The sequence below is a fragment of the Falco peregrinus genome, chromosome 1, assembly GCF_023634155.1.
Source record: "Falco peregrinus isolate bFalPer1 chromosome 1, bFalPer1.pri, whole genome shotgun sequence".
Taxonomy (NCBI): domain Eukaryota; kingdom Metazoa; phylum Chordata; class Aves; order Falconiformes; family Falconidae; genus Falco; species Falco peregrinus.
In genome coordinates, this window is record NC_073721.1 from 130,478,460 (window position 1) to 130,491,346 (window position 12,887).

The following is a 12,887-nucleotide window of genomic DNA, read 5'->3' on the forward strand; positions in this document are numbered from 1 at the left end:
ATAGTCTCACAAACCTCCCAGCAGAGCTGGTTCCTTAAAAACTTTCAGGGCATGTGTCACCCATCCTTCCAGAGAAAGGGCACATGCCAGGTGAGGAAGCTGGCCCTTCATGAAAGGACATGGTCTCTGAGGTCAGGTGCTGCCACCTGGAAGTTCCCAGGCAAGAGGAACAGAGTTCACCTTGGTCCAAGCCTCTGAAGTGTATTCCCATGAGTTCTCCTGCCCTGCTGGGAGCTCCCTTGGCCCTTCCCTTCCCATAGCATTCACATCCAGGTCCTGGAGCAGGTTGCTGCCCTCCACACCAGCAGCACGGCCAGGCTGGAGCTGCTCCCTGAGAGCATGCTGGAGGTAAAGGCTGGTGTCTCCCTTGACAGTGCCACCACTCTGAACTAGTTTGTGCAACAGGTTTTGGCTTGAAAGTACCTGGAATGGGTACAGATTTCCACCTGGAGGCAAAGGTCTTCCCTGGAACATCAGAGGATGGGGGGTGCCAAGACCATGGGCATACTGAGAGCTGGAAATGGAAAGAAACAAGTGTCCTAAGTTCAGTCTTTCTAGATCTTACCTGGAGTAGGAAGGGGTCTTAGTGTGTCTACCTTTGCCTACTGCTTCAGGAGGGGGACTTGCCTGAATTACTGTTTTGATCAGCTTCCCACACTGGGAAAATACTTCAGTGTTGTAGTACGGATCTACATGCATTTTCTAAACCCCATCAATTACACAGCAATTCCGCCAGCCCTACAACTCCTAGCACAGTGTAAGTGTTGTACAAGAAGCCAAAAGGTTGGCAGGTGGACTTGGTAGCAGCTGATTTATGGCACCTTCCTCCCTGCAGCTCAGCAGGAGCATGTGCTCCAGGAGCTGTTACCAGTACAAAGCAATGTCCCAGTGCTATGCCACATGTAGCCTACTCACTATGTCTTATACACCACAAGCTTGAAGAACCAATTAATATATTAATACTTACTCATGTTACAGTCCATGGATCATTCTCAGCACCATATGGAGGGGCTGAACTATACTGAAGGCACCAGTGCTGGATTCAGAATACACATCTTTTCTGTCTGCGGGTTGCATTTACATGAGACCTTCTATGTCATTGGTATCCTTCCCCTCTTTCCATGCTGCCAGAGCTTTGCAGTGAGCTGTTGGGTCCTGTCATGAGGAAAAAGCCTCTATATCCTTGATGGATGTACTTCCCTATTGTACTGGTGTCCAGGGGCACCAAGGACAAGAAACACACCCAGACGGTTTGCAACTCTGCGTTTGAACTTGGCTCCTCTGCACTAGGATGCCCTGCTCTCTGCTCCCTTGAAATAATTTTCAAGACAATAGGGGTGCCGAGCTCTGGACACCTGCTTCCTCAGAGTGTCTCAGCCTCTGTACTGGTTGGGTTTACCTTTTTCAGGTCAGATTTTGGTGTTCATATCAGGACAAGAAGAGCTTTCCCTGATTGTTTTGCTTCCCGAAGGCAACCTGATTTCCTTTCTCCCTCTATGTCTCCCTTCCTCGTTGCCTGCTTTGTTGGTCTCCCATGGAAGACAGGTCTGAAGACACCTTGGAGGAAGGAGCACACCAACCTGGGGCATGATGTCTTTGCTGAGGACATAGCAGGAAAGCCAGTCCTGCGTGAATGAGCATGACAGGGAACACTTCACTAAGCCTGGGACAGCAATGACACCAAGTGGTGGCAGTGGACTTTCACAAACATCCCTCTGAGCCAGCTCCTCCTCATGGGGCAGTCCCACAACTAAACAGAAACAAATGTCAGTGGTGAAGGTGGCTTCTCTCCATTTGTCTTATCTCACTTCATGTCCTCTTCCCATCCCTGTGGTCACACCACGGCCACAAGTTATGGGGGAAGTCCAGGAGACCAGCTACGATCCCAGATGTCCGTGCCCTGAACCGTGAGAGTTTTGGAGGCTCTGTGCCACAGTTCTGCTCTGCAGTGGTCTGTGTGCCCCAGGGAAGTTTCCCACTGACCTCAGCTGAGTCAGTGGCCTCCTTGCATCTCTGCTTGTGGTGTGCAAAAGCATCAAGCTCTGCTGTGGGCAAGTTCTTGAGTCCAAGCAGCATCACGGAGAGGCAGCCTTGAACCAGAGCAGCAAGGGGAACAAATGCAGAGCCGGAAAAAATATGAAGAATTTGCTCATTTCCCTAGCCTGGACAGAAAGCTTTGGTCCTGGAAATCCCCAAAGAATATAACCTAGTGAGTGACAGGGCTTTGTGCTGAGACACTGTGCGTGCTGTGGACCAGCAGATAAATGTCAGATGGGCAGACACCAGGCAGAGCCGACAAATTGCCAGAAAGTGGTATTCCTCAAAAATTTTTTCTGACTCTCAGTTTGCAATTGTAATTTAATTTGGATTGTATTTTAAATTGTATTTTTAAATTAAATTGTAAATTAAATTGTAGTTTAAATTGAAAACAGAGTGGGAGTTTTGGGTTTGAGTGGTTGCTTGCCTGTGTGGGAAAAGGAGAAACACTGGAACAGCCAAGCAGTGGAGCAAGTTGATGCTTGGAGGTTCTCAAGACCTGATGGGACAAAGCCCTGAGTAAGCTGGTCTGACTCCAGAGCTGATCCCACTTTAAGCAGATGGCTGGACTAGAGATCTACTGAGGTCCTCTCCAGACTGAGTTATAGGGTGGTCCTGGAGCTCCTGGACAAAATAAAACTCAAAAAAGAAAGCCTGCAGCGGGTGGAAGCAAGGACAGATAGCCTGGCAAGAAAACAGGGAAACTGAGCAGCCAGGGACCAGGTCAGGAAAGCTAAAGCCCTGATAGAATTAAATCTGGCCAGGGGCACCAAGGACAAAAAAAGCTTCTGTAGGCATGTTGGTGATAAAAGGAAGACTAGGGAAAACGTGGGCCCTCTCCAGAAGGAAACAGGACACCTTGTTACCTGGAACACTGAAAAGGCTGAGGTACTCAACAACTTTTTTTGCCTCAGTCTTCACTGGCAACTGCTCCAGCTACACTGCTCAAGTGTCAGAAGGCAAAGGCAAGGACTGGGAGAATGCCTGATGTAGGAGAACAGGTTCAAGCCCACCTAAGGAACCTGAAGGTGCATAAGTCCATGGGATCCGATGAGATGCATCCATGAGTCCTAAGGGAACTGGCAGATGAAGTAGCTAAGCTACTACCCACCACATCTGAGAAATCATGGCAGTCCAGTGAAGTTCCCAGGGACAGGAAAAGGGGAAACATAACCCCCATTTTTTAAAAGGGAAATAAGGAAGACCCATGGAAATAAAGGCTGGTCAGTCTCATCTCTGTGCCCAGCAAGATCACAGAGCAGATCCTCCTGGAAACTATGCTGGTTTACATGGAAAATAAAGAGGCGGCTGGTGACAGCCAACATTGCTTCCCTAAGGGCAAATCGTGCCTGACAAATTTGGTGGCCCTCTGTGATGGGGTTACAGCATTGACAGATGAGGCAAGACCAATTGATATCATCTACCTGGACTTGTGCAAAGCTTTTGTCACTGCCCCACACAACATCCTTGTCTCTAAACTGAATAGACATGGGTTTGACAGATAAGACTACTCAGTGGATAAGGAATGAGCTGGATGGTTGCACTCAAAGAGTTGCTGTCAATAGCTCAAGGTCCGAGTGGAGACCAGCGTTCTTCAGGGGTCCATACTGGGATCAGTGCTGTTCAACATCTTTGTCGGCAACATGGACAGTGGGATCAAGGGCATCCTCAGAAAGTCTGCTGGCAAGACCAAGTGGAGTGGTGCAAACAACACACTGGAGGGACAGGGTGCCGTCCAGAGGGCCTGCGACAGGCTTGAGAGGTGAGACCGTGTGAACCCCATGAAGTTCATCAAAGCCAAGTGCAAGGTCTTGTGCCTGGGTTGGGGCAACTCCCAGTATCAACACAGGCTGCATGAAGAATGGATTGAGAGCAGCCCTGAGGAGAAAGACTTTTGGGGGTACTGGTGGACAAGAAGCTCAACATGGCCTGATGATGTGCACTGGCAACCCAGCCAGTCACCTGAATCCTGGGCTGCATCAAAAGAAGCATGACCAGCATGTCAAGGGAGGTGCTTCTCCTCTGCTCTGCTCATGAGACTCCACCTGGAGTACTGCATCCAGCTCTGGGGCCCCCAATATAAGAAGGACCTGCCAGAGAGAATCCAGAAGAGGGCCACGAAGATGCTCAGAGGGCTAGAGAACCTCACCTATGAAGACAGGCTGGGAGAGTTGGGGTAGTTCAGCCTGGAGAAGAGAAGGCTCTGGGGAGACCTTACAGCAACTTCCAGTACCTAAAGGGGGCTTATAGGAAAGATGGGGACAGACTTTTTAGTAGGGCCTGTAGCGATAGGACAAGGGATAATGATTTTAAACTAAAAGATGGGTAGATTTAGATTAAATATTAGGAAGAAATTCTTTACTGTGAGGGCATTGAGGCACTGGTTGCCCAGAGAAGCTGCGGCTGCCCCATCCCTGGAAGTGTTCAAGGCCAGGTTGGACAGGGCTTGGAGCAGCCTAGTCTGGTGGAAGGTGTCCCTGCCCATGGCGGGGGGGGGACAACTATACAATCTTTAAGGTCCCTTCCAACCCAAACCATTCTGTGATTCTATGGTGTCCAAGGCAGGTGCTGGATACCTTGCTTCTCAGCAACATGTGGCTCGGGGGGGTCAACATTGTTTCAGCAGCCTACATAGCAGTTCAGAGGAGGAGGATGAAGCACTAAGTCCATGGTGGAGCAGGCATGCCTCAAATGGACCACTGCAAATGGAGGATCCATGCTGGAGCATATACATCCCCAAAGGGACTGCAGCCAATGGATGAGCCCATGACGGAACAGGTACACCCTCAAAGAAAGATGTGAGTGTTGAGCAGTCACAGTGGAGCACAGGAAAAAGACAAAGGAGAAAGGAGCAGCAGAGAGGAGATGGCTACAACCTAACTGTATCCCCTGCCATTGCCTGTGGCTTCACCAAGGGGTCTGAGCTTAACTTGCAGTATAAGGAGGAGAAGAGGTGCTGGGAGCAGTGCTGAGCCTGGCAAAGGGTAGGAGAGGTGCTTTCCCCAAGTGTGAAAATACTTGGAGGGTTTCATTTGTTTCCAAAACCTGAATCAGTAGACAAATATTTATATTACATTAATTGACAATAAATTAAATTAAATTCCCCAAGTCGAGTCTGTTTTGCCCATTACTGTAATTATCAAGTGACTGCCCCATTTTTATCTCGACCCGCAAGATAAACACAGGGGGTGATGGGGGACAGACAGGCAGGCAGCTGGACAGGTTGTTGTGGGGTGGGTGGGACAATGAGGATCTCATGTAGGTATCTCATGGCAGGTTTCTGCTGTGATATTCAGGAACCTGCTCACTCTCCCAGAGCTTGCCTGGGCAGGATGTGAGCTGGTGGTCCCATGACATGTCATCAGATCAGGAATCCCATTAGGCTGTCAGTCCACCACACTGTCGGCTGAGAGGCATCTGGTCTGCTCCAGTGTCAAACACGATATGCTATATCATTACTTTTCTTGTTTATAATTAGTTTTAAGCCAAGGCTTTGCTACAGCTAATGAAAAGTGAGCTAGGGGTCACCAATGTCCCAGTGCACAGCAGCGAGCCTGGGCAAAAGAACACCCAGGTTGGGGGAGGCTTCCTGTAGTCCTGGGCATGAGTGACCACAGAAGGACAGTGGGACAACCCTTGAGCAGAGCTGGTGGATAGGAGACCACAGAGGACACAAGAAGGGGATAGAGGCTGCTGTGGTGCTAAAGGTGGGTTGTTCATAAGCAGGCTGGAGAAGCTGCGACCGTCATACTACTGCTTGGGGCTATGCTCTCCCCAAAGGCTGCAGCCATGCGACTGCTGCAGTGAGGCAGGGGAGGCTTGGTGTGATCTGACCCATCATTATGCGCCTCCTGAGAAAAATCCCTCCTAGCTCCATCCCACTCTCCTGAAGGATGAGGGACCCTAGCACTGGGGCATTTGATGGGGAGCACCAGGTTCTGAAGGCAATGTTTGGGGCAAACTAGTTGTAGGATATTTAGCTTTTACCCACCAAAACCAGTCTACGAACAGCTGGAAAAACGTCAACTCTGAAGGCTCATAAGCCGGGCTGTACATGCAAAACCAATGCTCACCTATTGGCCTGTACACTCCAGAGGCCAGGGCGTGGGATTTCGGATTGCTGCATGGGGGTTGCTGGCACTCCGTTGCTGAAGCACATCATTCCCAGCTGGCAACACCTGGGCAATTGCTGCCAGCAAAGCCAGGAGTGGCATACAGGGGACAAGAGGGGGGACAGGTGAGCAGTTGGGCAGACAGTCGACTCTGCTTGCACCCCAAGGTTAAGCTCAGAGAAGGAGTGGTGACCCCATCACACATTTCTGCAGTGCCTACCTCTTCTTTACCCCCCAGACTTGCCAGCTTGCCCCAAGCACCCTGTGATGTCCCCAGCTGTCCCCCACACTGGTGGCTCCAGCTCTCACCTGGCTTAGGACATCCTGTGACACTGGCAGTGGGTTTGCAGCACCATACCATCTCCTGAGAAGCATCTCCAGGCCTGGGGCTGGCCAGGAGGCAGCACTGTGCCATAATACGAGTGAGTCAGGGCATCTGTGCCTGCATGCCCCACATCTGCCTGGGATGGAGACCAGCCATTATCTCCTGCAGCTCCCCAGAAAAGGGTTTAGGGCTGCCACTGCCATTCCTTCACTCATAAGTTCCTGCAGGACCAATACATTCATAAACAACATCCAGGTTTCAAGCCATCCTTGAAGTGATAGGGAGCAAGGTGGGAAGGTCTCCTACCATGGCTTTCTCCCTTCTGGTCATCAGCATGTTCAGATGCTGGACTGTCCCTTGAGTAGGCATGATGTGGCTCTGGGCTCCTTGTTGCTCTTGGGAGAAGGGTTCTCCTCCTTGCAGGAGGTCAAAGGTTCAGGTTGAATTTAGTATTGAAAGTGTGTGTAAGCTTATGGTTTCATTCATGGCATCACTCTGGGATCTGCTGCCAGGTTTGGCTCTGCCTAGGCACACGCCCATGGCAGCTGGGGGACATAAGGCTTATCTATACACAGCACTTTCAGAAGGTGCAGAACCAGAGCTCACAGGACCATGCTCCATCACCCATTTTGGGCAGCCCCTGTTTGTGCCTTCTTCAGCTGTCCTGCACAACAGAGGGACACAGGGCTGTGTCTCTGCCCACGTGAAGACACACCAAGCCATCACCCCAGAACAGGCACATAAAGCCATGTTTAATGGTCAGCACCTGCACATGAGGGAGAGCAGAAGCTGCAGTCAAGGACAATGAGCCTGTAGTAAACCCTGCAGTCCGATGAGGCAGGGACCCTGCCTGAACCAGAAATCCAGCAACACCACAAGCAAGATGCTTTTTGTTTTCAGGAGGGTTTGCTGGTAATGTCTCCAGCAAAGAGGGTTATAAAGATGCTCTGATAGTGACTGGTGCAATCAGCTCATCCAAACTTGTAATTTCATCATGCAGCAGTTAGCATCTCCTTCAGTAAGCAGAGGCCGCAGGGACTGAATCCAACCCCCTCCTGGCTGCTGAGAGCCAGGAGCTTCTCTCCATCCCCCACTAAGCTGCTCCCACTTCCCATTTTTCCTGCACAAGCCCTGAGGGTCTGCCTTCCCCCCCCCAAAAAAAAAAGTCTGAGCTAGTCTGTGCAAAGAGCCAGTTTTACTCACAGGGGCACATCAGACATCAAGAAAGCAGAAAACATACAGGAAATATATAAGGAGGCTCTGGTTTTCATACAAGCAATTACTATTAACAATATTACAGAAAGAATAAATAAAAGTGATGTCACTACAGTAACCCACAAAGACTATGCTCTCCTCCGTTCACTGTGCATGGCTGAGCCGGCAGACCTCATCCTCCATGGCTGTGCTGCTTCAGTTTGAAAAATACTTCTCCAGCACCTTTGTTAAAAGCCCCGTCTCCTACAAGAAAAGGCACAATGGTGAGACACTGGGTCCCATACACAGCCTCCACAAACGTCACCTGCTGGGTACCACAGGGCAGATGATCAGACATAGTCCCATGCTGGGCCATGACAGCACTTTCATGGGTGGCTTGGAACAGCACATGAAAGCCTGGCTCCCACCCTGTGCTACGGCAGCTGGACCACAGCTGACAGACATCAGAAGCAAACTTCACCAGCTGCTGAGACAGCAGCCACTGGGCTGGGCTTCAGGAACAAGAGCAGCCTGGGGCCTGATTCAGCAGAGAGATATGATTGGGCAAACAGACAAAACACAGCAGGGAAGAGTTACAAAGAGATTTTGTGGGATTGCATACTGCCCAGAGGTCCCAGAGCTACGAAGGGCAGCATCTGCCTTCATGAAGGAGGCCTCTCCCCAAACCCCTGCAGCCATTCCACTCCCCATGCACACGGTCTTGTCTCCAGGAGAAATACTGCCACATCCCCAAGAAGATGACAATGGATGGGATCAATCCTCCTCAGCCAGCTGAATCCTTGTCACACACAGCAACAGAGCAGCACCGTGAAGCCCCAGCATGCTGACGGCTAAGCCCTACCTGCCACATGTGGCTAGAAAGACAAACCAGAAATCCCCGTTTGCAACCCCCTTCTGCTCTGCACAACCTCTGCCACTGCAAGCACAGAGCAGCATTGTGGGCTCCCACTTTGCAAAGGGATGGGAAACATCCCGAGAGAAAACTCAACAGCAGCAGACAGGACCAACCCATGTGAAGGGAGAGCAAGTAAAAAGACTAAGCCCTGCGATTTATTCATGCTTGGAGGGGCCCCACAGAAAGAAAGAACCCATTTGTGAATGATCAGTAACACCCTCAGAAAAGGAAAAGCTCATTAGATTTTTCAATAAAAGTCAAGTTCCCTCTACACTTACTGAGCCACAAAGCAGAGCATGTGTGCTGGAGCAACAGAGCAACACTTAGAGAGCATGTTAACTCCTGCCTTGCTGACCAGGGGGTCCTAAGGAAAGGAGAAGAATCTCTTTTTCTAAACAGAGTTGAGATGAGAGTGACTGAGCCTGAGCAGGGAGTAGACAGCATTTCATAGAGCAGAGCTATCAAACAGCTTGTTAGACAGGTGGCGAAACAGCACACAGGCCAGTTCAAGCACAGGCTGGATGCTGACCCTACATGTCCAACAACAGTCACACTGAGGGATAAAGCTGTCAGGGTGGCAGGAATTTGCATTGGCACCGCTGTCACCCACAAGAGCAAGAAAAAATAAGGTCTGACAGAAAAGCGTAACACAGAGAGCACTCAAAGGCAACAGGGAGCAGCAGTCCTGTAATATCAACCAGCAGCTCAGGGGGGAGGATGCCCTGGGGGGACAGGTGGCAAAGAAAGGAGCAGGAAGGCAGGAGTTGAGTCTGGTGAGGTGCTCAGCGGTACCTGAAGGGCAGAACCAGGCCTATCACCCAGCAAGGTCTCCACTGCCACCAAGAGGACAGCTGGCACACCAGGGCACTGGCCAAGGAGAGGAGAGAAGCTTTGGGAGAAGGTGAGGGGTAGGAGCCAGCTGCACATGAGGCACCTAAGCTGCGATGCCACATGTGTGCAGGGCATCCCACGGCAAGGCATCGGGGCAGTGAGGCAGGCAGCTGGCTAGCACCTGCTTGACCATAAGCCAAATTGCCCTCCACCAGCAAAACTTTGACACCCAGCACACACGCACCAAACACCAATGTCCAGTGCTGGGTGCTATCCCTAGCCAGGACCTGCCTTCAGGCACGGGCAATGAGCGCTGACAGGGCTGGCAGGGCACCAGCACCCAGCTGCCAGCCTAAGACACAGCACCAGTGCTCAGGGCAACCTCTGCCCAAGCCCATCTGCAACATGAGCTGTGACTATGTGGCTCACCTGCACAGAAGGGAGCCACAAGGATCACTTTTATCAAACTCACACCACATGCTCACAAATCATTAGGGCAGCACCATCATCTTAGGCAGTTAATGAAGCAAATGCTCTCCACCTCAAAGGCTCCCTAGTGGGGATGGAGAAGGATCTAGGGCCTTCAAAGCCCTCTCCTCCCTTTCAACTGCATACAAGCAGAAAAAGCTGCAGCAGCGCAGCAGTCAAAGCACACAGCATCTTAAGGGGAGCAGGGTGGGCTGGTGTCTTCAGTCATGCCCAGCTGTTACCTTCACAGTGGAAAGCCCTCTATCCTGACTGGACCAGCTCTCTAGGAAAGCCTCGGTTTACCTTAGTCTGCTGAAACCGAGTCAAGAAGGGCACTTGAGCAATTAATGCCAGTCAGGCTCATATCGCTGCAACTCAGCTCCACCTGTGCCTTCCTCAAAAAAACAAAACAAAACAAAAATATAAAAGGCAAAGAGGAGGAGCAAGCACTGCCCAAACCTAGATAACAGAAGTAGCTTTACCTGCACGGCAGTGTTACTGGATATCTCCTCAAGTACAGCAGCTTGGTGGGACAGCACATGCAGGACCCACCTAGGAGGATTTCATCCCTTTTAGGCTCTCAGTTATCTTCTGCAGTGACTAGAAAGGGGGAGACGCCAGGGAAGTGCACATGAGGCAACAGACAAGCAGAGCCCCATAAACTGAGCAATTTCATCTCCGTGTCCTGCATGAGGATCTGTGTGTGTGCCTTGCTCCCAGGGGCAGGTTTTTCCACTCAGTTAGGTGAGCTCTGAGGCAGAAGCCACACAGAGGAGGCTGAGGACCTGCTGACACACAGCAGGACTACCAGAGCTCCTGCCTGCTCCCCAAGACCCACTCTGCAGAGGCACAACTGAGGCACGCCTCCCCTCTGCAAGGCAAGCTAACAAAGCTACATGCTCCTCAGTAACAAGGGATCCCGACCACAGCGACACAGACCCAAGAGGGGCACATCAGAAGCCCAAGATCTTTGCAGGACACACTCCCCTCACATACAGAGCTGTGCGCCCCTCTTGGCCTCCCTCTACACAAATAGCGGGGAGAAAGGGTTTCCTTCTCCCTGCAGTGACTGGAAAAGGAGACATTTCTTCACGGCCACCACAGCGGTCAGCCATCCACTTCTACATCTGGCCAAGGAAGACCCAGATGCTTATTAACAGCCCCTGCCTGGGCTGGAGATCACCACTGCCACAGCTCCATCGCAGCATCCCTTGACTGCCCCTACATCCTTCCCAAGCACTTGGGACTATCAGCCACTGCCCAGCTAGACACAAGCCTAAGGAGATTTCTCTGCCCCTTTATGGCTGGTGTTAGGAAGTGGTTTAAGGGGGGGTTAACAGGAACAGAAAAGGGGGGAAAACTCTGCTAGCAGCTGTGTTGGTGCTCCCATCTCCAGTAAAGCTGGCTGTTGCAGATTAACATCTCCGCCACCTCCCTGCTCTGAGCATCTCCCTCCATCTTAGTCAATATTCACCTGTTCAGTGAGGTCATATTTTCCTTGGTTCTCATCCAAAAGTCTCTCCTGCAGGAGGATTTTCAGGAGCTCACGGGTAAGCAGTTCCATCACGTCCTCCAGCAAAGCTCTGAGAGAAGGACCGAAGGCCAATGGCACTGCAGGCTCCACCGGCGACTCCAGGTGCGGGGAGCCCGTGACGCTCTTCTTCCCCATGAAGTGACCTGCAACACAACCGGCGTGTCCCAACACCGCGCACCGGCGGGACCGGGGCGGCGCTAGGGCTCGATGCTACCCGCTGCCTCACGCCAGCGCCAGTCGGCGGGAAGCACCGAGCAAACCCAACGGACGCCTGGATCAGCCGAGCAGGACGGAGCGAGGAGAAACGCAAAGCCCCGGGGTCCTGGCTCCGCGGGACTTCGGGGAAACTTCCCCCTCCTGCCGACAGGACCGCCGAGGTCGGAGCGCCACCGGCGCTGCCACCAGCAGACGCTGGAGGAGGGTGTCTCGCCCCTGCCCCGGGGTCCCGCCGCGCCCGGCCCCCACAGGGCTGCGGAGGCGCAGGGGGCGCCCCGCGGGTTGCCCTGGGTCACCCGTGCCCCGCCCGGCCCGCCGCCTGCGTCCCCGCCGCCCACCGCTACCTGTGGCCCAGAGGCTGCCGCGGGGGTTGACCTTGATCTTGGCCACCTGGTTGCGGTGCTCGGCCAGGTCGAGGCGGACGGCGGGGCCCAGCGCGGCGCCGCACAGCAGCAGTAGGAGGCAGCGCCGCGCCGCCATGGCCGCCCCGTCGGGACCGGGACCCGAACACGCACACCCGCCACGCCCGCCGCTCTTATAGACCGCGGGGCGGAGCGGGGCCGAGGGGCGGGGCCGCGGCGCGCACCCCCTGCTCGCTGCCCGGGCTTCGCGCCCGCCCCCAGCCCCAGCGCACCCGCTCGCTGCCCCGCAGCCTGGGGGGGCGCAGGCCCCGCGGCGCCTTGGCCCTCTGCTTGTGCCCCCCACCCCAGCAATGCCACCCCCGCCTGGACGCGCTGGGACAGGGCGCCCACCAGGCCACCGAGGTGCCCGCGGGGCTGCCCGGTCCGCGCCGCCCGGTCGCCGCTTGCCCCCGCCCGCCCGGGACGCGCTCAGTGGGGTTGCCGCGGCACCCCCGCCCCCACCCGCTGCCGGTCCCCCTTGGCCCTGCCCCCGCTTGCGAGCGCCGAGGCAAAAGCAGCTCGGAGCAGCCCGGCCTTGCCTGCGCCCGCTGCCAGCCGCGGTGGTGCCGTCGTGAACAGGTTCCTTCATCCTCCAGCAGCTAAAGGGGCTTGTTGGGATGCACAAGGAGCATCAGATCTCCCGTGACTAAAGCAGCTGTAGTGGCAGGAGATCCGATGTGCCCTGCACGTCTCAACCATCTGAGCTTTGCCTTTCCTAAAGTTGTTCCTACAAGCACAGGTAACATTTCCAAATATCTCCTTCATGGCCTGCCCATGCTCCCATACCCTTCGTACTGCCTTTTTGCACTGGAGCTCAGTCATGAGTTTCATCCCCAGTTTAGCCAAACCCATT

The 12,887-nt window shown here is 53.3% G+C and overlaps 1 protein-coding gene across 1 annotated transcript; it reads right to left on the reverse strand.

Annotated features, from left to right (window-relative positions):
- Positions 1–7,647: 7,647 nt before the first annotated feature.
- Positions 7,648–12,449, reverse strand: NMB (neuromedin B). Its single transcript, XM_055819360.1, has 3 exons — positions 11,978–12,449; positions 11,358–11,560; positions 7,648–7,932 (listed from the first exon to the last, which is right to left on the reverse strand). The coding sequence occupies exons 1-3, from the start codon at positions 12,111–12,113 to the stop codon at positions 7,885–7,887; spliced, it is 387 nt and encodes a 128-aa protein (XP_055675335.1). The 5' UTR covers positions 12,114–12,449; the 3' UTR covers positions 7,648–7,884.
- Positions 12,450–12,887: the final 438 nt, after the last annotated feature.